The sequence below is a fragment of the Sorghum bicolor genome, chromosome 9, assembly GCF_000003195.3.
Source record: "Sorghum bicolor cultivar BTx623 chromosome 9, Sorghum_bicolor_NCBIv3, whole genome shotgun sequence".
NCBI lineage: Eukaryota > Viridiplantae > Streptophyta > Magnoliopsida > Poales > Poaceae > Sorghum > Sorghum bicolor.
The window spans coordinates 15337946-15364831 of NC_012878.2; the positions used below are offsets into that span (position 1 = coordinate 15337946).

At 45.1% G+C, this 26886-nt stretch overlaps 2 protein-coding genes across 4 annotated transcripts; both read right to left on the reverse strand.

The window, feature by feature from the left end:
- On the reverse strand, positions 835 to 13116 carry LOC110430409. Its single transcript, XM_021448076.1, has 3 exons — positions 12715 to 13116; positions 1154 to 1367; positions 835 to 1070 (listed from the first exon to the last, which is right to left on the reverse strand). Exons 1-3 carry the CDS (start codon positions 13114 to 13116, stop codon positions 835 to 837), a joined length of 852 nt encoding a protein of 283 aa, XP_021303751.1.
- LOC8066654 lies at positions 14732 to 26832 on the reverse strand. Of its 3 annotated transcripts, none has more exons than XM_021448301.1 (5): positions 22299 to 26832; positions 21901 to 22204; positions 21571 to 21816; positions 21375 to 21480; positions 14732 to 15130 (listed from the first exon to the last, which is right to left on the reverse strand). In XM_021448301.1, the coding sequence occupies exon 1, from the start codon at positions 24205 to 24207 to the stop codon at positions 22654 to 22656; it is 1554 nt and encodes a 517-aa protein (XP_021303976.1). In that variant the 5' UTR covers positions 24208 to 26832; the 3' UTR covers positions 14732 to 15130; positions 21375 to 21480; positions 21571 to 21816; positions 21901 to 22204; positions 22299 to 22653. The 3 variants fall into 3 exon arrangements, with proteins under 3 accessions (XP_021303976.1, XP_021303975.1, XP_021303974.1); XM_021448300.1 differs by having other exon boundaries at positions 14734 to 15130; positions 21106 to 21480; XM_021448299.1 differs by lacking the exon at positions 14732 to 15130 and having other exon boundaries at positions 16645 to 21480.

A 26886-nucleotide genomic window follows, 5' to 3' on the forward strand; every position in this document is an offset into this window, starting at 1 on the left:
ATGGGAACCTGTCCATCGATTCATAGACCAATATAGCTGCAGAAGACATGGGCGCACCCACAATCCCATCCACAACAGGAGGCACGGCATAGGAGTTCAGTTGTGTGCATGCGTTTGTATCCAAATTATATTAGGGTCCAGGGACTAGGCAGTTAGGGGGTAAGCAGGGCAACAGAGTTGTCCCCCTGCGTTTAGGACACTATTGTGGGGTTCTCCAGTTACGCTCCCGACGAAGATCGACGTGGAAGCGCCAGCCGGCCACCACCACTCACTCTTATACTTTGTCGGGAAGCGCCGGCCGGCCACCCTCACTCACTCTTATAGTCTTAGATCTCTGGGCTCTGCCACAAAGGGTGATAAAGAACAAGTGTGGGTGAGTGGGTGGGTGTGCATCTATAGTTATAACCCTTTCTCCTTCAATATCTAGCTCCCCTACATGTTCAAGAAAACAAAACATATGCCAGAGGCCAAGAGCTGCATCCAATCTGTCAAAGATGAGCAAAACAGGGTTACAGCTAAACGAAATAGGAGGTTGTTAGGAGATCGGGTCCTGTGGGGTTTAGGGTGAAGGTTGTAGGGGTGAACGGCCGGTGCACGAAGTCGAGGATGTCGGGCAGGAGCGTGCTGGGCGTGAGAGGAAGAAGACAAGGGTGGCTAGGGTTTTCCCGGCTTCCTTCAGAAAGCCGGCAACAATAAGTTGCTTCTGCTTAAAAATCCAATCTCAAGAGTCTTACAAGTATTTATACCTCTCATCTAAAAATAAGAATAATATCTCTAATATTAAATAAATATAAATACTTGGGCCTTTAGCCCTTGCCGCATAAGCCAGGCTTACTAGCCACTAATAGGCCGGCACCTCTGATATTGCACGCCGGTCATAGCATCCCTCCCCGCCTGCGCAAACAGCTCGTCCTCGAGCTGAAAGTCGGGGTAGGAGTCGCGCAGAACGTCGAGGAGTTCCCAAGTCACATCAGCCTCTGGCAAGCCACGCCACTTGACGAGGACGTGCGATGCGCCGCACCGCTGTTTCGCCTGCAGCGCCTGTTCAGGTTTAGGTAGTCGACGGCCATCTAGTACCGACGGCAGAACACCCGAGCCAGTGGAGGGTCACCACGATGACGCTTCAGCAGTCCATGGAAAACGTCGTGGATACGGGCACCCTCTGGAAGCTTGAGCAGATAGACAACTTGGCTGATGCGTTCCAGAACACGGAACGGTCCTGCATAGCGGGGACCGAGCTTCCCTTTAGTGTGCGGTTCAAGGGACTTGGTCGTCCTGTTGAGCAGGCGGAACCAGACCCAGTCACCAACCGCAAACTCCACGTCCCAGTGTGAGGCGTCGTAATAACACTTGGACAGCTGCTGAGCCTGAAGTAGCCATTGACGTACTTCAGCCAAGATCTGATCACGGGTACGGATATTCTTAGTAGTTCTCTCATGCAAGCAATGATCAAAAGAAGAAGCAAGTCAACCACAACAAGATAGTGCACTTGATCATAAAGTGGTTTTCAATTCATATAGGTGAAGATTTGATCTATCAATTGGTATCTATGATTGGTCTTCACCAAGCTTATCAATTGGACTTCACATTGCTATTTGGAGCTAAATTGGAATTTTCTTGACTATCCTCTTCTCCAACATAGCAAAGGTATCATTGTAATGTGCATGATCATTTCATCCCATACTAGTATGCGGTTAGTGCATATAGTACATGCTTATTAGAATCATGCATTACATATGAAATATTTTAAATTCATAAGCCTACCACTATTGCTTGAATGATTAATTGATCTAGTGGTATGCATATGAGTTTGTTCATGAGCTAGTGAACCCAAGTACTTGATCTATTTTGGATTGTTAACAAGTGACAAGTACAACATTGGCAAGATAACCCTTAATTAGAGGTGTGAAAAAGCTTGTCATTGGTCCAAACCGGACTTGGCAGCTTAGGCAAATCAACATAGTTCAAGTCTACAATTAGAAGCTCATGTGATTAGAGTACAAGAACAAGACAACAATGCAAATGGATATACAGACTTAAATGTTTCTTCAAGTGGCATCCAACAATTGGTACTCATGATGATGATAGCAAATGTTCAATATTGCAAACAAGTGGTTCCATACTAGAAGATCTTTAATTGGTAGAAGACTTCCATTTGGTATCGGACAAGATCTTTCAAGTGATATCACACTTATACATATGGTATCAATCATACAAGAAGATGATTCCACAAGCGATCCTCAACTTTAAGTGATCACCAAGCAAAGAAAGTTCCCTCACCAACAAGATTGACAAGTGAATGACCCATGCTATGACATAGGGGGAGGTGCCCCACCGATTGGTATCAAGGTCAAAGATCCCATGTGGTATCTCAAGAGCAATTCAAGTAATGTCATTCCAACACATATGGTGATGTCCATCAAAAATGCAAAATTCAAGTCTCAACCATCTACCCCATATGCAATCCTTTGTCACAATGAGATGCACACCTTTTCAATTAGTATCAAGTGATTTAATTGGTATCACATACCTTTTATGGAAATTGATGACAAAGGGGGAGAGATTGGTACAAAGATATGAAATATAGGAAGTTGGTTTGTACATGGATATGGACAAAGATGGAGCAACATTAAGATGGATCAAGAAGGATCAAAATTCTTGGATAAGAGAAGCATACATGTAGGGGGAGCAAGCTCATGAACCTTGTTTGTTTGCATTTGATATGTGCATATTCATGTGCTTGATTGCATTGCATAAGTTTTTAAATTCAATATGCATGTTTGTGTGGTATATGCTAGTTATAGAACTTGATTGATGATATGACAACTAGCATGCATAGGTTGGTATCTAGACTTGTGTTTATTAAGTAAAAACTAGACCCTCGCTTATAATATTGATCTCACGGGGTTTCTAGTGTTTTTGTTGTCTAGCTACTCATGGTGCTAAGGATGGTGTACAATGGCTACTTCAAATGATATAAAAAATAGTATCGAGCTACAAAGGTTTATTCTATACACCTTAGCACTTAGTCGGGCTTTATGGTGCTTATCCAAATCTTGACATAGAGCTTAAATGTTGGATAAGTAGCATAAAATCCAAAATCAAGTTAGCAATTTACACTTGTGTGAAGTGCTAGCTTGAAAAAGCTTTAATTTCCATATCTTTGTAGAGTTGTCATCAATTACCAAAAAGGGGGAGATTGAAAGATCCTTGTTTGGTTTTGGTAATTGAGTGACAACTTAGATGGACTAATAGTATTTATGTGAGATATACAGGAGATTAGTGCACAGGTGGATATGTGATGATAAAGGAACTCATTTCATATGAGACATGACATGGAGTCATGTGACCAAGGTGGAGAAGATCAAGATGAGGCTTGGCTCGATGGACTAGTTGCAAGTGTGAAGGGCAAGTCAGAGGCTTTGAAGCGAGGGACCGCGTGTGACGGTGAAGCTTGAGCAAGACTTGGCGCCGATGGACCAAGGCAATGGTGAAGAGCAAGTGAGGTCAAGATCGATGAACCAATACGGTCATGTGATGATATGAAGTGGATCATATCATTTGTGATTGGTTGGTGCATGTGTTGCATCAACATCGAAGGAGATGGAATGAAATACGCAAGGCAAAGGTATAACCTATAGGGCATTTCATTTCACCGGTCTAAGTTGAGTAGAGAAGTGCTTGACCGGATTTAGGATAGATAACCGTACTATAAAGAGGGGAAATCTTTAATTGCAATGGTTATCTAGTGCCACTAAGTGTGAGTCTCTTTTGCATATGCATTGCGCTTAGTGACGTGGTGAGAATACTTGAGAAAACCCTAACAATTATTTGTGAAAATGCTAACTTAAGTGCTCAATTGTTTTTGGTACTTCATGGGAAAGTTAGCACCTTAAAAAGGGGTTTTGAGTTGGAAAACCGAGCTAGTAGGCATGCCCAAACAGCAAGGGGTCGATCGGAATTATTCACTGCCCTACCTGGATATTCTAATATATGTGCTTGCAACAGAGAGGGGTCGATCGGAATTTTCCTTGCTCTACCCGGATATTTTCATGGCCCTACCTGGAAATTCCGGTTGAGCTCAGATCTAACCCACACCAACGGTCAAATGTGTGTTTGCCTGGAATTATTTCCTACCCGCACTGGAATTTTCCGCGAGGCTGAATCTGACCGTTGGGAGCGCGAGCTGAGGTATTTGGGGCTGTTGCTGCCCTCTTGCTCCTCACTTCTCTCCCCATTTTCTCACTTTAGGAGAGCAAGCAAGTTAGGGTTCCTCCTCTCCTCTCTCTCTCTCCCATTGATTTGAGCTGAAATTTCTTAGAGAGATTGAGAGCCCTTTGTGGGTGTGGATGAGTGGTTGAAGATCCACCTTTTCCCCTTCCTCTCCCTCTCATGCTTGGTGCTATTTTGAGTGAGGGAGTGAGAGCCTAGTGTGTGCATTCGTGATTTGCATTTGGTGGCACTAGGAAATCTTTGTGATTGGGGATTTCTTGTTACTCTTGGTGATTGCCATCACCTAGACGGTTTGGTGGATTGTGACTCCGTTTGAAGCACGCAAGAAGATTGTGTGGTGCTCCGGAGGAGGATTTGTGAGGGGTACGGTGCTCACCCCGCGGGGATCGCGAAAAGCAACTCTATTGGATTGTGCGTGTCATTGAGCTACCTCACTTGTGGGTAGGTTCTTGCGGTGTCCTAGTGAGGATGAGGTTCGTGTAACACCTCTTAGCCGCCGAACCACCAAGTGTTGGTCGACACAACGGGGACGTAGCTTGGTGGCAACCAAGTGAACCTCGGGAGAAAATCATCGTGTCAACATTGTTCTTCCCGTTGGTTTGCAAGTCCCTAACCCAAGCTTATATTTACTTCATATACTTGTGCTTGTGTAGTTGCTCTTGTAATTAGTTAGCTTATGTAGCTTGCTAGTTATCTTCTTGCTTGTGTAGCTAGAAGTAGATTCCCTTGCGTGGCTAATTTGGTCTGTGTAACCATGTTAGTCACATTGCTTAGTTTGTGTAGCTAAGTATTTTGCGCTCTCTAATTTGGCATTGGTTGCCTTTTTATTGAGCTTTGCTAGTGAGCTTAAGAGCTTTGTGCTTTTGCTTACTAGTTGTGTAGGAGCTCCCGGGTTTGCAAAGTACTAGTGGCATAGGTTTGTGTGACCTTGCTTCTAGAATTGGTTAGGTGAGCTCTTGTTAAGGTAGCACCTTGTTTGCTTGTTTAGGATCTTTTATAAGGTGCTAGAGAACTTAGATAGAGGGGTATAGTCTTAGCTAGACCGATAGTTTTAATTCCGCACTTATTTCGGTTAGCCGGCGTAATAAGTTTTAGAAAGGACTATTCACCCCCCCCTCTAGTCCGCCATCTCGACCCTTCAAGTGGTATCAGAGCTAGGTCTCTCATTTGTGGTCTTCACCGACCCGAGAGGATGGCGGCTTATGGGCTAGATGATTGTGAGACACACATTTTTGATGGTACAAACTTTGCACTTTGGAAAAATCACATGCTTGATCATTTTCATGCAAAGGGACCTAAATTTTGGTGGATTGTCACTAATGGTCTCACACACAACTTAGACCATAAGAATCTCACCAAAGCTCAAAAGGTTCTCTTTGAACTTGATTATGAAGCTTATGATTATCTAATAGAATCTTTGAGCTTTGAGATGTTTGATAGGATAAACTCCAAAGGAACCGCTTATGAAATGTGGGAGTCTATCAAACACACCTTCGGTGATTCCTCCACATGGGATGATGACAAGTTCAAAAAGGAGGAACCAAAGGTGGAGATACATGAGGACGATGATGATGCCACAAGTGATGCAACCGATGATGCTACTCCATGCACACTTGATGGTGAAGCTGATGGCTATGAGAGTAATGCTTCCACAAGCTCATCTACTACATCACCGCGTTGCTTCATGTCACATGGTGACACTAAGGTATCTATTGGTGATGTGATTGTTGATTGTGATGGTCCAAATTTTGAGCTCATTTGTAGACTCTCAAAAGCTTTAAGAAATGAGATGGCAAAAACAAGTAAATTGAAAAATGAAAACTCATTTCTAAAGACCACATGTGAACAACAAAAACATCTACTTTATGTTACTACTTGTTCACATGAGGATCTAAAATTGGCTCATGAGGAACTTTGTGTTGCTCATGACAACTTGGTAAAAGATCATGCTTTTCTCACTAAGAAGCTTTCCAATAAAGAAATTAAAACTAGTGAGAACTCATCACTTGGGTCAAATGATCAATCACATATTGTTACTAACCCTTGTGATGTAGGCAAGAAGCATGTATCCACCTCTTGTGATGATTTATTATCTATGCCATGTTCTTCACATATAGATGCTTGTTCTACTTCTATGTCTTGTGAGTCTAACCTTTTGAAGGAGAACAATGAGCTTAATGAACAAGTGAAGAATTTGAGCAACAAGTTAGAGAGGTGCTACTACTCAAAAGTCACCTTTGAGCATATATTGAAGACTCAAAGAAATTATGGTGACAAATGTGGCATTGGCTTCAAGAAGAAGATGACAAAGGGCGAAAGAAAGCAAGAAAAGAGGATGAAGAAGCTACTTCAAAAGAAGCTTTCTCACACCATGTGCTATCAGTGCCATGAAGCGGGACACCTTGCACATGGTTGCCCAAACATTGAGAAGCTCAAGAAGATGAAGGAAGAAGAGAGGCTAAAGCATGTCAAGTGCTTCAAGTGCCGCACTTGGGGTCATCTCACCTCAATGTGCCCAACCAAGCAATTGGTGAAGCATCAAGTGAAGCCTCAACCAAAGCCACAAGTTAGGCAAGAAAAGACACCCCAAGAGCAAATCAAGATCAACTGTGATGGTGATGACTTGATAATGAAGAAGAAGAAAACAAGAAGGGGTGGAAGAGCAAGGCATCCAATGCAAATCCAAGATGCCAAGATGATGAGCAAGGATGATGGACACTTTGCCTCGAGGTGTCCTACCAAGCTTGAGAAGAAGGTTCAAGCAACTCTCAAGAGGCAAGGCAATGAGAAGCAACATATGAGCAAGGAAGAAAAGGCTCAATCCAAAATAAGTTGCTACTTATGCCGGGAAAGGGGACACATGGCTCATTCATGTCCCCTAGGTAATAATTCTAAGCCTATTTCAATTGATGATTTTACTATGCTTAGAAAGGATGATAATGGTACATATTTGGTTGTTATTGCAAAACATCCCGCTACTCATACCAAGGCTATGCCTAAGTATGTTGCTCCTAACTTGAGAGGACCCAAACTAGTTTGGGTACCATCAAAAAGTGGATGAATGCATGTAGGTACCATCGGCATTGGAGACTTGATTCAATTGATCTTATATTATTCATCATATGATTGAGTCAAGTATTGAAGCTTAGTGCTTATCTCATCCCAATGCCAAGACAAGATACTGAAGTCCAAATGTGCTACAACATACAAGTGTCACATTCAAGTTGTGGTAATTTATTGGATTATTTGATGGTTTGCAAATACATGAGATGAAGCTTGCAAATTGGATGATCATAATCTAACCAAGATATATCTTTGTTGATCACATTCATTTTGGTGCATATGAGTTGATTGAATTGGATATATATGCAATGTTGCTTGATATAAGATGATTGAATGGATAAAATGATTAGTAATCAAGTTTGGATTGATTTTAGTTGAATAAGTTCATGAGATGACTTTTAGTAAGTGGATTGAATTGATATATGTCTTGTGAATGCATTCAATCAAGTTGATTTCAAGTTTGGTTCAATTTGAACAAGTATAGCTCAATTGCTTCAAATCTGTCCATTTTTGAAAAAAAATAAAACTGAGCTAGCAGTGGTCAAGTCGGAGTTTGAGTGAACAAATCTATTTGGAATGGCTTGAAATTTGGTATGCATGCTGTACACTTATCATAGAAGATGCTGTAGAAATTTCATGAGAATTGTATAAGGGATACTTTGGTTTTAGAGTGGATCTTATCAGCTATAGTGCAGCAGATTTCAGCATGTAGCAATGGTGGAAGAATTGAAATCTGGTAGCAATCTAGAAGTCACATGAAGCTCAAATTTTTACAGCTGCTAGATGACTTAGTGAATCACATCTCCACCAAATTTCGTGGAATTTGGATCTGTACATTGTGAGATATGGATATTTCCTTAAAGGGTACAGAATCTGCCAGAAAAGTGACAATTATCGGATTGATCTAGAGTCACTTTGATTGAAAGGTCCTCAAGTTGGAAACATGATTACAAGTATTTGAGACACCTAAGTTTGGTTTTGAATTGATCTAGAAGCATGACAAGTATTCAGTACAAGGCTATTTGATTGTGGAATGTACTTGGTGTACATATTTTAGTACTCAAATTGAAGATCAAGATCAAACTCAAGATGAAAATGAAGTTTAAGTTCTAGTGACTATTGGAGATTTTTTAGTAGAAAAAAAAGAACTTAAACAAGTAGAAATAAAAGGACTTAAAGAAGGATTCGTGGTTACTCATCATATTAAGTCCATCACTTGAATCAATCAATCAAAGCAATTCAAGTGAGTATCAAGAATGGTTCTTTGGAGAGAGATCACTTCTCCCTATGTGAGGGGCTTGCCGCCCGAGGAGTGGGTAAACCAAGTATGGTGCTTGGAAGGCTAACATGGAAGTGGTGATCTAAAGGACATTTGAGATGCTTAGTTGAAGCAATCAAAAGGATTGATCAAGAAAGCAAGCAACAACCCAAAAGAGAGCTAGTCATGCTATTTCAAGTGATATTCTTAGTAGTTCTCTCATGCAAGCAATGATCAATAGAAGAAGCAAATCAACCACAACAAGATAGTGCACTTGATCATAAAGTGGTTTTCAATTCATATGGGTGAAGATTTGATCTATCAATTGGTATCTATGACTGGTCTTCACCAAGCTTATCAATTGGACTTCACATTGCTATTTGGAGCTAAATTGGAATTTTCTTGACTATCCTCTTCTCCAACATAGCAAAGGTATCATTGTAATGTGCATGATCATTTCATCCCATACTAGTATGCGGTTAGTGCATATAGTACATGCTTATTAGAATCATGCATTACATATGAAATATTTTAAATTCATAAGCCTACCACTATTGCTTGAATGATTAATTGATCTAGTGGTATGCATATGAGTTTGTTCATGAGCTAGTGAACCCAAGTACTTGATCTATTTTGGATTGTTAACAAGTGACAAGTACAACATTGGCAAGATAACCCTTAATTAGAGGTGTGAAAAAGCTTGTCATTGGTCCAAACCGGACTTGGCAGCTTAGGCAAATCAACATAGTTCAAGTCTACAATTAGAAGCTCATGTGATTAGAGTACAAGAACAAGACAACAATGCAAATGGATATACAGACTTAAATGTTTCTTCAAGTGGCATCCAACAATTGGTACTCATGATGATGATAGCAAATGTTCAATATTGCAAACAAGTGGTTCCATACTAGAAGATCTTTAATTGGTAGAAGACTTCCATTTGGTATCGGACAAGATCTTTCAAGTGATATCACACTTATACATATGGTATCAATCATACAAGAAGATGATTCCACAAGCGATCCTCAACTTTAAGTGATCACCAAGCAAAGAAAGTTCCCTCACCAACAAGATTGACAAGTGAATGACCCATGCTATGACATAGGGGGAGGTGCCCCACCGATTGGTATCAAGGTCAAAGATCCCATGTGGTATCTCAAGAGCAATTCAAGTAATGTCATTCCAACACATATGGTGATGTCCATCAAAAATGCAAAATTCAAGTCTCAACCATCTACCCCATATGCAATCCTTTGTCACAATGAGATGCACACCTTTTCAATTAGTATCAAGTGATTTAATTGGTATCACATACCTTTTATGGAAATTGATGACAAAGGGGGAGAGATTGGTACAAAGATATGAAATATAGGAAGTTGGTTTGTACATGGATATGGACAAAGATGGAGCAACATTAAGATGGATCAAGAAGGATCAAAATTCTTGGATAAGAGAAGCATACATGTAGGGGGAGCAAGCTCATGAACCTTGTTTGTTTGCATTTGATATGTGCATATTCATGTGCTTGATTGCATTGCATAAGTTTTTAAATTCAATATGCATGTTTGTGTGGTATATGCTAGTTATAGAACTTGATTGATGATATGACAACTAGCATGCATAGGTTGGTATCTAGACTTGTGTTTATTAAGTAAAAACTAGACCCTCGCTTATAATATTGATCTCACGGGGTTTCTAGTGTTTTTGTTGTCTAGCTACTCATGGTGCTAAGGATGGTGTACAATGGCTACTTCAAATGATATAAAAAATAGTATCGAGCTACAAAGGTTTATTCTATACACCTTAGCACTTAGTCGGGCTTTATGGTGCTTATCCAAATCTTGACATAGAGCTTAAATGTTGGATAAGTAGCATAAAATCCAAAATCAAGTTAGCAATTTACACTTGTGTGAAGTGCTAGCTTGAAAAAGCTTTAATTTCCATATCTTTGTAGAGTTGTCATCAATTACCAAAAAGGGGGAGATTGAAAGATCCTTGTTTGGTTTTGGTAATTGAGTGACAACTTAGATGGACTAATAGTATTTATGTGAGATATACAGGAGATTAGTGCACAGGTGGATATGTGATGATAAAGGAACTCATTTCATATGAGACATGACATGGAGTCATGTGACCAAGGTGGAGAAGATCAAGATGAGGCTTGGCTCGATGGACTAGTTGCAAGTGTGAAGGGCAAGTCAGAGGCTTTGAAGCGAGGGACCGCGTGTGACGGTGAAGCTTGAGCAAGACTTGGCGCCGATGGACCAAGGCAATGGTGAAGAGCAAGTGAGGTCAAGATCGATGAACCAATACGGTCATGTGATGATATGAAGTGGATCATATCATTTGTGATTGGTTGGTGCATGTGTTGCATCAACATCGAAGGAGATGGAATGAAATACGCAAGGCAAAGGTATAACCTATAGGGCATTTCATTTCACCGGTCTAAGTTGAGTAGAGAAGTGCTTGACCGGATTTAGGATAGATAACCGTACTATAAAGAGGGGAAATCTTTAATTGCAATGGTTATCTAGTGCCACTAAGTGTGAGTCTCTTTTGCATATGCATTGCGCTTAGTGACGTGGTGAGAATACTTGAGAAAACCCTAACAATTATTTGTGAAAATGCTAACTTAAGTGCTCAATTGTTTTTGGTACTTCATGGGAAAGTTAGCACCTTAAAAAGGGATTTTGAGTTGGAAAACCGAGCTAGTAGGCATGCCCAAACAGCAAGGGGTCGATCGGAATTATTCACTGCCCTACCTGGATATTCTAATATATGTGCTTGCAACAGAGAGGGGTCGATCGGAATTTTCCTTTCTCTACCCAGATATTTTCATGGCCCTACCTGGAAATTCCGGTTGAGCTCAGATCTAACCCACGCCAACGGTCAAATGTGTTTGCCTGGAATTATTTCCTACCCGCACTGGAATTTCCCGCGAGGCTGAATCTGACCGTTGGGAGCGCGAGCTGAGGTATTTGGGGCTGTTGCTGCCCTCTTCCTCCTCACTTCTCTCCCCATTTTTCTCACTTTAGGAGAGCAAGCAAGTTAGGGTTCCTCCTCTCCTCTCTCTCTCTCTCCCATGGATTTGAGCTGAAATTTCTTAGAGAGATTGAGAGCCCTTTGTGGGTGTGGATGAGTGGTTGAAGATCCACCTTTTCCCCTTCCTCTCCCTCTCATGCTTGGTGCTATTTTGAGTGAGGGAGTGAGAGCCTAGTGTGTGCATTCGTGATTTGCATTTGGTGGCACTAGGAAATCTTTGTGATTGGGGATTTCTTGTTACTCTTGGTGATTGCCATCACCTAGACGGTTTGGTGGATTGTGGCTCCGTTTGAAGCACGCAAGAAGATTGTGTGGTGCTCCGGAGGAGGATTTGTGAGGGGTACGGTCCTCACCTCGCGGGGATCGCAAAGAGCAACTCTATTGGATTGTGCGTGTCATTGAGCTACCTCACTTGTGGGTAGGTTCTTGCGGTGTCCTAGTGAGGATGAGGTTCGTGTAACACCTCTTAGCCGCCGAACCACCAAGTGTTGGTCGACACAACGGGGACGTAGCTTGGTGGCAACCAAGTGAACCTCGGGAGAAAATCATCGTGTCAACATTGTTCTTCCCATTGGTTTGCAAGTCCCTAACCCAAGCTTATATTTACTTCATATACTTGTGCTTGTGTAGTTGCTCTTGTAATTAGTTAGCTTGTGTAGCTTGCTAGTTATCTTCTTGCTTGTGTAGCTAGAAGTAGATTCCCTTGCGTGGCTAATTTGGTTTGTGTAACCTTGTTAGTCACATTGCTTAGTTTGTGTAGCTAAGTATTTTACGCTCTCTAATTTGGCATTGGTTGCCTTTTTATTGAGCTTTGCTAGTGAGCTTAAGAGCTTTGTGCTTTTGCTTACTAGTTGTGTAGGAGCTTCCGGGTTTGCAAAGTACTAGTGGCATAGGTTTGTGTGACCTTGCTTCTAGAATTGGTTAGGTGAGCTCTTGTTAAGGTAGCACCTTGTTTGCTTGTTTAGGATCTTTTACAAGGTGCTAAAGAACTTAGATAGAGGGGTATAGTCTTAGCTAGACCGATAGTTTTAATTCTGCACTTATTTCGGTTAGCCGGCGTAATAAGTTTTAGAAAGGACTATTCACCCCACCTCTAGTCCGCCATCTCGACCCTTCACCATCTTGAACAGGTCGTGCCAAACGTGCTCGGTGAACACAGGGTCCCTATCGCTCACAATGGAGGACGGGAACCCATGCAACCGGACAATGCCGTCGAAGAAAGCGCGAGCGACGGAGGCCGCGGTGTAAGGGTGGCCGAGCGCAATAAAATGCACATACTTGGAGAAGCAATCGACCACCGTGAGGATGACCGACTTGCCGCCGACCTTGGGCAAGCCCTCGATGAAGTCCATAGAAATATCCACCCACACTTGAGACGGAACGTCAAGGGGCTGCAACAACCTGGCGGGCTGCAGTGTCTCCGTCTTGTTGCGCTGGCACGTGCTGTAGGCACGTACCCAGTCCTGGAACAAGGTATGATCGCCAGGCACGTAGAAGTCGGCGTGGAGGCGATGGAGCATCTTCTAAGCACCCTCATGGCCCGCAGAATGAGCCAAGAGAAGGGCCTAGTGGTAAAGATCACCATGGTCTGGCACGAAGATGCAGGAGCGATGGAGTAGCCCATCCTCAAAACGCCACGGGGCCAGCAACTCCCCTGCCTGCAGACACTGAAGAAGATGTTGGGCGTCTGCTGCCGTGGCAGTGGCTTGATGGATGTCGTCGAGGAAGGTGAAAGATGAGCCCGAGACGACGTGAGCAGCAGCCCCCACGGCGACACCCTCAAGTGGGCCATCCTCCCCTCCGTCACAGCAGGAGAGGGCGTCGGTGACGGTGTTTAGACGTCCCGGCTAGTACTCCACAGAGAAATCCAAGCCAAAGAGTTTGCAGATCCACTGATGCTGAGGAACAGTGGACAACCGCTGGTCAAGCAAAAACTTGAGACTATAGTGATAAGTACGAACTGCTTGCACCAACCCAATCAGCTCACATTCCTACACAGCAAGCTTAAGGTGGCGGGCAGCAAATGGCCGACTGAAGTAAGCAAGAGGCCCGACGCCCCAGTGGAGGACAGCGCCAAACCCTACGCTTGAAGCGTCGCAGTCGACGATGAGAACTTGTCGAAGTCGGGCATCTGAAGCACTGGCCCCGTGGTCAAGGCACGCTTAAGCGCCTCGAATGTTGTTGTCGCGTCGTCGTCCCACACAAACGCGTCCCGACAGAAGAGACGTGTCAGAGGGGCAGTGATGAGGCCGAAGTCGCGGATGAACTTCTGGTAGTAACCCGCGAGGCCTAAGAAGCCCTGAAGATCACGCACGGAGCGTGGCGTCGGCCAAGACGAGACCGCACCCACCTTGTCGGCATCCATCACCACGCCACCCTCGGAGATGACGTGGCCCAAGTAGGCCACAGAGGTAGCCCCAAACGAGCACTTGGCGCGCTTGAGGTGGAGGTGGTGTGCTCGAAGCGCGTGAAGAACGATGCCAACGTGCTGCAAGTGTTCCAACCACGTGGAACTATAGATGAGGATGTCATCGAAAAATACCAACACAAACCTCCGCAAGTAGGGGCGGAGCACGTCATTCATCAAGGCCTGAAAGGTCGCCGGAGCGTTGGAGAGGCCGAAAGGCATCACCAAGAACTCGTAGTGTCCATGATGCGTGCGAAAGGCAATCTTGGTGACGTCATTAGCATGCATGCGCACCTGATGATAGCCCGAGCGCAAGTCGAGCTTGGTGAAGAAACGAGCCCCATGCAGCTCATCCACCATGGGAATCCGGAAAATATCCTTGGACATCTTGGTGTTGAGCTAACGGTAGTCGATGTAGAAACGCCATGAGCTGTCCGCCTTCCGCACCAACAGCACCAGTGGGAGAATGGAGAATTGTTGGCCCGAATAATGCCCTGGTGGAGCATGGCGGTCCACTGCCGCTCTAGTTCGTCCTTCTGTAGCTGGGGGTAGCGATACGGCCGCACGACGACTGGAGCAGTTCCCGGCAGAAGATGGATGTGATGGTCGTAGGGGCCAGCCGGCGGAAGGCCCTGAGGCTCCTCGAAGATAGCGCCATGCTGTTGGAGGAGGCGGTCCAGCGCTTAGTCACCGCGTTCCCGGGTCGACCGGGTCGAGGAACGTGGTACGCCAATTTTCAATATTGTTCGGAACGACGAGTATACAGCTTCAGCACGTTCCAAATTAACATGGACCGTGATCCAAGTTAATTTGGGACGACGTTCCCGGAACGACGAGAAGGAACGAGGGACGCGAACCCATGTTGTATGGATCGATACTGTTTGAAACGATACTTCAAATGAAAATTAACCAAATATCTTGGCTGACAGGTCACAACGACATACTCTTAGTTCATACATAACATACGGAATTCACTGACTTAATTGTCTAATACTCAAAGCTAGAAAAAAAAATAACAGCATGATCCATGAGCCATGACTGAAGACTGATCACCGATGGACTCCTTAGTGACTTGAACTCCTGAAGTCCTGATGAACTTCTCCTGAATCCTGATTCCAGCTGACGTCCTGATACAAGAACAACATCACAAGCACATGATTAACATTTCATCAACTGAACTTAAATCTCACTGACATACTGATAAAATTAAAGACAAGAGAGTGAATATGCATTCAGCTACACACAAATTGAGTTCTATTCTACCTTTCAGTTCTTAGATGGTTGAATCGCTCGGATCTATGTCCCACTTAGAATGTGGCCCTTTTTTGTAACTCTCAGTGGCTCTTGACAGAAGGCGCAAATTGGAGTGAATATAGACAAGCTTATCTACATTCTTAGCATTCAGTTTGTTCCTCTTTGCACTGTGGACATATTCATAAGTGCTCCAAATCCTTTCTGCTGATGAGCTACTGATGGGTTGAGACAAAATCTTTATTGCGATTGCTGCTAGATCTGGAGTTTCAGAGCCATAAGTTTCCCACCAATCAATTGCATCCATGTTGTATGCATCTTGTTTCACAGAGGACAGTGCATACATTCCCTTCTTGGAAATGAAATGAGTAAATTGCTCACGGAAGATCTTCTGCTCACTTGCATCATCTCCTATTTTTTTAATAGCTTCCAACACTCCTTTCATGACATCTGGATCTTTGTTTGGTGCCTTTCTTACAAAACCCCCAAGAGCTGGCTTTTCAATATACCTCTGATCATAATATTTTGGATTGAGAGCAAACGCTAGACTGTGAAGAGGAATATTCATCTTCTCCCAGCAGTCCATAATTATTTCTTCGACCTCTGGATAGTCCAACTTGTGAGGGTTGTCATCCTGGGTCATGATGTCTTTGATCTCTCCAACCATGTTGTCCATTCTCTCATATATTTCTCCCATTTTTGGACCTTCTCCATCACTGAACCTCAATACTGAGTATATAGGCTTTGTGATGGCAAGGATGTTGTTGTTAAGTATATGATGCAGATCTAGTCAATAGGCCTATCTATAGGCTCTATCTATATATAGCCGCTCTATATATAGCCGGCTCTATCTATATATAGCCAGGGGGCTCTCTATATATATGTATGACTCCATCTCTGGAGGGCTTGTACTTCGTTATTCCAAAGGTTAGTAACATGGTACCAAAGCATGGTTTAGGGGTCGAATTAGGGCTAATCTGATCCCTAATCACCCCCAAGATCCATTTTTTTCCGGTCGTCGCAAGCCCATCGCGTGTGCCGCCGTCTGCCGCCCATCGCGTTTCCTCTGTTTTCACGGGGGTCGGCACATCACCACCGTGTCTTCACCTTCGCGCCTTCGCGTCTCGTCTCCACCTTCGCGCCTTCGCGACTCGTCGTCGCGGAGCTGTCCGCTCTCGTGGGGACGCATTGCGCGTGGGGTCGTCGTCCGCCTGCGGGTGTCGTCTTCCCGCGTGCCCTGCGCGTGCCCTGCCCGTGGAGATTTGGAGCGCCCGCAGGAGTCGTCTTCCTGCATGCCCTGTCCTCTTCCGCCCGTGGCTCTTCATCCCTGCACGCTGCACGTGGTCATCTTCTCTACCAGTGGAGATTTGGAGTTTTCTTCCTCTGTTTCTGCAGAGACCATCTCAGGCTATTTCCAGTCACGGTGGTAACAATTTTTCTTCCCCTTGTTTGTTTGCTACAACTCTTCAGTCATGTCATCGCAGCTCAACACTATTGTTATCAACATTACCCTTGATGGTCAGAATTACCCAGAGTGGGCTTTTTGTGTGGAAACTGCTTTAAGGGGTCATGAGCTCCTTGATCATCTAGCTGATGATCCTCCTAAGCTTCAGCAGGATCGGAGTAATGCTGCTGATGTCAAAACTTGGCAAAAGAATGATGGCAAGGTGATGGCTGCCATGATCAACAGTACTAAGCAATCTATGATTATGAGTCTATCCAAGTGTAAAACAGCCAAGGCTATCTGGTCCTCCTTGAAGGCACGCTATGTCCAGGACAGTGGTGCTCTCTTGCACACTCTTATGCAGCAAACTCATAGTATTGAGCAGCAAGACATGTCTGTTGATGAGTACTACTCAGCTTTTGGGCGTCTGATGGGATCCTTGACCTCTATGGTGCCTGACTGTACAGCTGAGGATTGTCCAGCCCACAAGTTTATTGAAAATTTTCTTACTTATCGTTTTGTCATGGGTGTAAGAGTGGAATTTGATTCCATCCGTACTCGGTTGCTTCATGATTCTTCTGCTCTAACAATGGCAAAGGCACTGTCAGAATTGCTTGCTGAAGAGACACGTCTCCGGTCTCTGACTTCTTCCACACATGTGTCTCATAATGTGCTGGCTGCTTCTCAGAAGTTCAGTACACCAAAGGGTGCCTCGCAGGAGCCTTGTCCGCATTGTGGTAGAACTGGTCATACTCTAGATAATTGTTTTGTGCACCATCCAGAGAAATTGGCTGAATTTCGTGCTCGTCGCGCTGCTCGAACCACTAGGGGTCGTGGTACAGGATCTACTCCTAAAGGATCTGTGTCAGTTGCTGCTGCTGGTGGTTCAGGATCTCTGTCAGTTGCTGCTACTGCTGGTTCTTCATCTTCGTCTTGGGTGCTTGATTCCGGGGCTTCTTTTCATGTGACGTTGGATCAGTCTCAGCTTGTGGCCTGCAAACCAGTTGTTGATGGTGTTTCTGTTCAGACAGCAGATGGTACAAGTTGTCCTATCACTCATCATGGTTCTGTTTCAAATTCATATTTCTCTGTTCCTGATGTCTCCTTTGTACCTAAGTTGTCTATGAACCTCCTCTCTGTTGGTCAACTTGCTGACCATAATTGTTTTGTTGGATTTGATGACTCAACTTGCTTTATACAGGATCGTCGAACCGGGACTGTACTTGGGACTGGCCATCGCCGTAGCGGTTCACCTAGCCTCTACGTTCTTGACACCTTGCGTCTCCCTCACATTTCCGCTCATGTGTCATCAGCCGCCTCATCACCATCACCATCTCCCTCGTCCTTTGCCAAGTGGCATCATCGTCTTGGTCATTTATGTGGGTCTCGTTTGTCTAGTTTAATAAATAAAGGTTGTTTAGGTCCCACTTCTATCGAGTCTAGTTATCATTGTAAAGGTTGTAAGCTTGGGAAACAGATACAACTCCCCTATTCTATTAGTGATTCCCATGCTTCCAAACCTTTTGATCTTGTTCATTCCGATGTATGGGGTCCTGCACCTTTTGCTACAAAGGGTGGTCATAAATATTATGTTATTTTCATTGATGATCATTCTCGTTATACTTGGATTTACTTCATGAAACATCGGTCCCAATTATGCAATATTTACCAAACCTTTGCTCGCATGGTACACACTCAATTTTCTACCCCAATTCGAGTTTTTCGTTCTGATTCTGGTGGGGAGTATTTATCCGCTGCCTTTCGCCAGTTTCTAGACTCTGAGGGTACTCTTGCTCAGCTCTCATGTCCTGGTGCTCATGCTCAGAATGGGGTTGCTGAACGCAAACATCGCCATTTGATAGAAACAGCTCGCACACTTTTAATTGCTTCTTTTGTTCCTTCACACTTTTGGGGAGAGGCTGTTTCCACGTCTGTGTATCTTATTAATAGACAACCATCGTCCAAATTGTCTGGCAAGAGTCCTGGTGAAGTTCTTTTCGGGACTCCTCCTCGCTATGATCATCTTCGAGTCTTTGGATGTCTATGCTATGTTTTACTTGCCCCTCGTGAATGAACAAAGTTGACTGCTCAATCTGTTGAGTGTGTTTTCCTTGGATATAGTCCTGAGCATAAGGGTTATCGTTGCTATGATCCTTCTTCTCGCCGCATACGTATCTCCCGTGATGTCACCTTTGTTGAGGACCGTCCTTTCTTTTATAACACCTGTACAAAGTCATCATATGCTCCCACTGAGTCCACCTCTTTTCTGTATCTTCCTCCTATTTCAGTGAGTGATGATGCCACCCCACAATGTGAGTCACCTTCCAGCCCTCTTAACCATATTCATTCATCTTTTGAGACCCTTGACAATCAGCCACCTCCTCAAAATAATCAACCACCTCCACCACCTATTGATAATCAGCCACCCAATCCTCTTGCATCTCCACCACGTCGTCCACCAATTACAAAGACCTACACTCGTCGTCCTAAACAGCCTATTCCTATAACTACTTCCTCGGCCAGTCCTGATACTCCCAGCCACGATGATTTTACTAACAATGATGAGTCCTGTGCTATTTCTGATGAGACACAGGTTGCACCACCATATAATCTACGGAATCGTGCTACTATTCATCCTCCTGATAAGTTGGGCTTTCAACGTGCGAGTGCTGTTGTTCAGGAACCATCCACTTTTCAGGAAGCCTCTAGTATTCCAGAGTGGCAGCTTGCTATGTCTGAGGAGCTTGCTGCTCTTGATCTTCAAGGTACTTGGGAACTTGTGCCATTGCCTTCACATGCTGTACCAATCACCAGTAAGTGGGTTTTCAAGATTAAAACCAAGTCAGATGGTTCTGTTGAAAGATATAAAGCACGTCTTGTAGCACGGGGGTTTCAGCAAACTGCGGGTCTTGATTATGAAGAGACATTTGCCCCTGTTGCTCACATGACCACAGTTCGTACTTTACTTGCAGTGGCTGCATCATCTTCTTGGGTCATTTCTCAAATGGATGTTAAGAATGCTTTTCTTCATGGTGATTTGAATGAGGAAGTTTATATGCAACCACCTCCAGGTGTTAATGCCCCTCCAGGTTATGTTTGCCGACTTCGTCGTGCTTTATATGGTCTTAAACAAGCCCCTCGTGCTTGGTTTGAACGTTTTGTATCAGTGTTAAAGGCTGCTGGTTTCACACCTAGTGATCATGACCCTGCTCTGTTTATTCATCTCTCATCACGTGGTCGTACCTTGCTTCTTTTATATGTTGATGATATATTGCTTACGGGTGATGATGTGGAATATATTTCTCTTGTCAAACAGAAGCTTGGTGAACACTTTCAAATGTCTGATTTAGGTCCTCTCAGCTATTTTTTAGGCATTGAGGTTAAGCAATGTTCCAGTGGATACTATATTTCTCAGAGCAAGTACATCCAAGATCTTATTGCTCGTTCTGGTCTCACTGACAATCGAACGACTGCCACACCCATGGATCTTCACCTGCAGCTTCGTCCTACTGATGGTATACCTCTTCCGGACCCCTCTAGATATAGACATCTTGTGGGTAGTCTTGTTTATCTCACTGTTACCAGACCAGATATCGCTCATGCAGTTCATATTTTGAGCCAGTTTGTGAGTGCTCCTACTTCTGTTCATTTTGGACATTTACTGCGTGTACTACGGTACTTAAGGGGGACAGCATCTCGATGTTTATTCTATGCTCGTAATAGTCCGCTTCAGCTCTATGCTTACTCGGACTCCACTTGGGCGAGTGATCCAACAGATCGTTGTTCCATCACCGGTTATTGTATTCTTCTTGGTTCCTCACCTATTGCATGGAAGTCCAAGAAGCAGACTGTTGTATCTCGCTCTAGTGCAGAGGCAGAACTTCGAGCCCTTGCCACTACTACTGCAGAGATTGTCTGGCTTCGATGGTTGTTGGCTGATTTTGGGGTTTCTTGTGATGCTGCCACACCTCTTCTTTGTGACAGTACTGCAGCTATACAAATTGCCAATGATCCTGTGAAGCATGAACTAACTAAACATATTGGTGTTGATGCCATCTTTACTCGGTCTCATTGTCATCAGAAGACCATTGCTCTTCGATATGTGCCTTCTGAGCTGCAGCTGGCTGATTTCTTCACTAAAGCACAAACTCAAGAGCAACATCGGCTTCACTTGATCAAACTCAATGCTTCAGATCCTCCAATTCCACCTTGAGTTTGAAGGGGGGTGTTAAGTATATGATGCAGATCTAGTCAATAGGCCTATCTATAGGCTCTATCTATATATAGCCGCTCTATATATAGCCGGCTCTATCTATATATAGCCAAAGGGCTCTCTATATATATGTATGACTCCATCTCTGGAGGGCTTGTACTTCATTATTCCAAAGGTTAGTAACAGTTGTCAACCTCATTCCAAAAGTTTTCATCATTGATTGTATCAACAATGGCCTTTGCTTGCTGCTGCTGATCACTACTGCAGGTTTTCACCCAATCTTTCCATTGTCTGGTTACTACAGTAGTGGTAAGCCCATCTCTCACCGTACGGAGCCTTTCCAATAAAATGTGATGGCTGGCAAATCGAGTTTTTGCCACCTTCAGTAGGTCCAAACGAGAATTATTTTTGAACATGGCTAGACAATGACAATGGCTCCGGAAAAAGTTGACAATAGCTTTACCCGCCTTGTAGGTATCTTCCATCCATGGGAATTTGCTCGCAAAATCCTTGAATATGAGATTCAAGGTGTGCACTACACACGGACTCCAAAAAATGTGCTCATGAACCTGAAAAAGATGTTTCAAAACTCTTACTTTCTGACAAAGATGTGCTTATATGGGAAAGTAAGAAACAAACAACAAATCAAATGATCTCACTTTCTGCCTGCGGCTTTACAGTTTGATGCATTGTCGGTCACCACTTGAACAACATTTTTGGGTCCAATTTCTTCAATGGCTTTCAATAAAAACTCAGCAATTGCTTCACCAGTTTTTTCAATTCCAGAGAAATCTTCTGCATATAAGAAGCATGAACCGACGCTATTTGAGGCAAGCACATTTAACAGTGGCTGGCCTTTAATATTAGTCCATCCATCAGACACAACAGAGACTCCTTGTGTTAACCTATTTTTTATTAAAAAAGATAAGAGATTGATAGTTAGAAAATATATCAGTAGCTTGTAAAAGAATTGAAAACTTAAAACTTACCAAGTATCTCTCACTGTTGATAAATCATTTTCTACATTCCTCTTGAGTGCATCTAAGAGAGTGGTTCTGGCCTTCTCACTGCCAGGACCTTTATATCCCTTTGGAGCATTATTTATAGCTGTAACCATCTCAGAATAATGAGGACTTTTAAGACGTTGAAAGAGATGCCGTTAGCTGCAATGAACTGCATTATTTTCAAATCAACAGCATCCCTTTCTGCTGCACCAAAGGCTTGTGCTAATGAATTGTTCAACAGCCTCCCTTTCTGCTGCACTGATTTTGAAGATTTTTCAGCTTCTTTAACCTGGTAAAACCAACGAAAAAAATACATCTCTGAAGTCTGAAAATCTGAATCTAACAAAAGGTATTATCTATTATGTACAGAAAAAACTATCTACCTTATCCCGTAATTCCCGGGTCTTGGCTGCATCATTTAGGAGAACAGGACAACGCTGAATTTGTGGTTTCTTGCCCGGTTGAGCACCAAGAAGATGAACACGAACCCTGGTTAAGCTACTTTTGAATGCCTTCTTGCAATGGTTGCATCTCCAATGCTTTGATCCACCATCGTTCTTTCCTTTTTCTCCTCCAAGCATAGTAATTTCAGCGATGAGAGGATCTATCTTACCAGCTGCTTGAACTTGTTCTTCCTCTTCATCGTCGAATTCGATGACCCCTTCCTCACTGGCGTCTATGTCTTCACCATCGGCCTCGGCGTGTACGTCTTCATCATCCTCGGACCGCCTGCGCTTCCTAGACCCCGATCCGAACGCCATTACAGATGAGAGGGAGAAGTGTAGGGGGGACTGGGTACTGGAAAGTGAAAACTGGAGCAGAGAAGAGAGAGGGACGAGGCACGAGGAAGATGGAGAAGTGCAACAGACTGACCGCTTGGCGATGTTGATTAATGGGGGCTGCTGGCAGGCTGAGTGCTGACCGCTTGCGCTTCGCCTCCCTCACCTTGCCCCGATGTAGCACAGCAGCAGACTGCCGCGCGACTTCTTGTTCTTCCCAATGCGGCGCTTGGCCTTCCGTTCCCGCGGCGGCGCGGTCAAGTTCCCACGGCGGCGCGGTCGAGTTCCCGCGGGCGGCGGGGTCGAGTTCCGTGGGCGTTCCGGTAGCCGTCCCGGCGCGTTCCCGTTCCGCGATTTGGGACGACGTTCCCGGGAACGAGGATCGCCGCGTCGACCCGCGATCCCGGTGACTAAGGTCCAGCGGGGGCTGATGGGGGTCGGCGGTGATGGCAGCCACATGTTGCTGCGGGGCGGCCGTGTTAGGACCCCCCACGCCCTTCCAGAGTACTTGTTGGCCCTGGCGCCAAAAGGACAGGGGCATGGCCTCAAAGTCCCAAAGGATGGGGCTCAAGGTCCGAAGGAATTTGACGCCGAGGATGAAGTCGAAGCAGCCCAAATCGAGGCCAACACAGGAGATGGAGGACTCGTCTCCGATGATGATGGGCACATCGTGAGCGATGCCAACGCACGCCAAGCAGTCGCCGTTGGTGACGGTGACGCGCAGCTGATCGCTGCTCGTCGAAGAGAGCCCCAAACGACGCATGGTCGCGCTCTGCAGGAAATTGTGGGTGGAGCCGGTGTCGAGGAGGGCGAGGAGGCGCTCCTTGATCATGACGGGCAGTAGCATGGTGTTCTCGATGCGTATCCCTGCAACAGCATGAAGAGACACCACTAGGGCGTTAGCAGCCTCAACAGGCGCCTCCTGGGCTGGCTGACCTGCCCCATCGTCCTCAGCAGCTAGCACGTCGGCGTCGACGTAGTCGTTCGACTCCAGAAAGAAGAGGAGTGGGCACACATGGCCACGCACGTAGGGCTCGTCGTAGTTGTAGCATAGTCCCTGTTGACGGCGTTCAAGCATCTCGGCCGGCGAAAGACGACGGAACGGCCACGCCGGAGGTGCTACGTTCGCTGGGGCCTGCTGAATGGGCGCCCCAGCAGCTAGAGGCGCCACGGCCGCCACACGCGGGGGTGCTGGTAGCCCCGGGCGCTGCGGGGGTCGGGCACCACATGGAGGGGGCGCTGGGAGCACCGCAGCCGCACGCCGCTCGAAGGCTCGGGCCAGATGCATGGCTGTCTGGAGATCCGGGGGGTCGCACAGCTCCACATCCACCCGAATGTGTTCCAGGAGGCCTTCGACGAAGAGTTCGGCCTTTTGGTGCGTCGAGATGCCCTGCGCATGGCACAACACCGCTTGGAAGCGGTCCGAGAACTCCTGAATTGTGGAAAGAAACGGCAATCGGCCCAACTCAGACAAGTGAGTTCGCAGACGGGAGGCCCAAAACGGAGGCGACATAGCTCCTTGAAACGCTCCCACGGAGGCATGCCCTTGTCCAACTCGAGAGCGTAGTACCACGTCTAGGCGACGTCGGTAAGGTGGTAGGACGCAAGCCAGGTACGGTCGGATGGCAGGGTACGCTGGCCTCGAAAGAATTGCTCGTAGGGATCGACGGAGCTGTCATAAGTCGAGAACTCCAGTTTGTAAAATATGGGAGGGTGAGTCCCCTGAGCAGCAGCCGATGGGGCACCCTCGGAAGGGTCGTGGAATGGTGGTGCAGCGGCTGGCGAAGGCGAGAGCACGCTGCCCCCATGGAGCAGGGTACCGTCAACTCCCCCCCCCCTCCCCGTAGAGAATGCCCGGGGTAAGGGGGCCACCATGGCCGGCAGGGGCGCCCGTAAATGGCGCGGACGGCACATGTGGTCGGGGCGGCGTTGTCGTGTAGCGCTCTGACCCGCCGAGCGCCCACGACGGAAGTGGCGACGGGGACGGCGAAAAGCAGAGCTGATGGAGTGGAACGCCGGTGGATGGTGGCAGCGCTGCGCTGGACCCAGCAGGCGCCCCATCGGAAGGCACCCCATACGGGTAGAGCGTAGGCGCCGCGACGAACGCGGATGACGGTGGCGGTGGAAGTTGCGGCTATTAGGGTGGTGGCGGCGGCGGCGGGGGTGCGTACTGGCCGACGAGGAAAGAGTGGATTCCTACCACGGCCTGGCCGAGGTCCAGGATGGACACCGTCACTTGCTCCATCGTCATGACAGGGGCGGACGAAGACACAAACGTCGGGGCAGCCGACCCTGCCACAGCCGGGGAAAAGGGCGGCGAAACCCCCGTGGAAGGTAGCAGTAGCGCAGAGGTGGTGGCCATTGGCGATGGGGCGGTGGTGGCCATTGGCGATGGCTGGGTGATCGAAGGTGGTGGCGGCAGGGTGGTGGTGGGAAGGGAACCTAACATCTCTGATACCAGATTGTTAGGAGATCGGGTCCTGTGGGGTTTAGGGCGAAGGTTGTAGGGGTGAACGGCCGGTGCACGAAGTCGAGGACGTCGGACAGGAGCCGTGCTGGGCGTGAGAGGAAGAAGACAAGGGGTGGCTAGGGTTTTCCCGGCTTCCTTCAGGAAGCCGGCAACAATAAGTTGCTTCTGCTTAAAAATCCAATCTCAAGAGTCTTACAAGTATTTATACCTCTCATCTAAAAAGAAGAATAATATCTCTAATATTAAATAAATATAAATACTTCGGCCTTTAGCCCTTACCGCATAAGCCAGGCTTACTAGCCACTACTAGGCCGGCGCCTCTGATATTGCATGCCGGTCATAACAGAGGTACTATGCTACAAATGACAAGTTGACATAATAAGAAGCAAATGGTAAATCACTGATGAGAAACAGGTTCACCAAATAGAATGAGAAGCAAAAGAACCAACTAAAGTTAGAACAAACTTACAGAGGAACTGACGAGCAGTCGCAGTTTAAATGTGAAAAAACAGCTGTCACATCTTTATGTGATGAAATCCAATAAATCATAGAACAAAGCATCCAATTCAAATTCAGTAGATAGATCCAGTCTTCAGTTTTCACTGTTGTAGATCTTGAAAGTACAGAGCATAAACAAGTTCTGGAAAAGCATGCATACTTTTTATCAATGATCTCTTCTCTGTTAAACTATGTAAATCTGCAACAGAACTTGTGAAGGAAATGTCTTATATCAAAAATACTCACAACAAACACGTTGAGTTAACCACTAGCACATTGAACTTTAAATCCAAACTATGGAAAGATTATAGCAGGCTGAGGTGGTGGAACAACAGGAGATCAGATAGAACAGGAAGATGGATGGTCCTCAGGATAGTAATAACGAATAGCATGCAGGGCAGCAGTGCAATGGCATATCACCTATACTGACATTTTGGATAAATAAGAGCATGGAAGACAAGATCCCAATGAAACTGAAGATTCAGAAGTTACAATGGACAAAATATGTAACAAACAAGAGGATGATTTGTTAAAATCGTGTTCAAAATTTCTAAGCTTCTGGTCAATCAAAGGCACCAAATTAAGCAGAAATTACTCATATCTTCCTCATCATCTCAACTTTCATTTCATTAATACTCATAATAATTTAGCACATAAATGGTGGAGCATTTATTGGGTTTCAACAACCTGCCATATCTTTCATGAAGAGTATGATAGTTCACAAAGATAGTACTAAGAATTAAGAAGCAGCATAATAATAAACCCAATCAGAACACATAGGCAGTTGGAATGCAGTTACAAGGCACAAATATATTCATATAATAAATCGTATTTATGAACTTATGAGACAAACTCACAATATTATGAATGTTAAATGACGAGACAAACATATATGCATAAATAATAAACAATGGTAGGAACTATTAACATCTATCAAGTTTGGATAAATATCTTGTCAAAAGCAATGCTAAACCTGTGTCATTGATGATCTTTAGAAAACTAAACTACAAAAGATAGAATCTTGAGAATGGCCAATTAAAAATCCTTTAAAAACTTGTGGCACCGACTGAGTAATTATAAGAATGGAAGAAGTGTCAGCACCAACAGTTGTTTTTTCAGTTCTTTAGGGCAAAATCATAATACAGAACTGGTCAATGTAAAGAGTAACCCTGAGCTACTTTACAATACTCAAATAGCATTGAAGGGAATGAACACAACTTAATA

Bases quoted from the DNA above. Each gene is read 5' to 3' on its own strand.
- LOC8066654 (XM_021448301.1), bottom strand. From the start codon at position 24,207: ATGTCGCCTCCGTTTTGGGCCTCCCGTCTGCGAACTCACTTGTCTGAG.
- LOC110430409 (XM_021448076.1), bottom strand. From the start codon at position 13,116: ATGCTCCATCGCCTCCACGCCGACTTCTACGTGCCTGGCGATCATACC. The intron at 1,368-12,714 runs GTGAAGGGTCGA...TGGCTACTTCAG, and splicing joins GGCACGACCTGTTCAAGATG to GCTCAGCAGCTGTCCAAGTG. The intron at 1,071-1,153 runs GTATCCACGACG...CGTCGGTACTAG, and splicing joins CAAGCTTCCAGAGGGTGCCC to ATGGCCGTCGACTACCTAAA.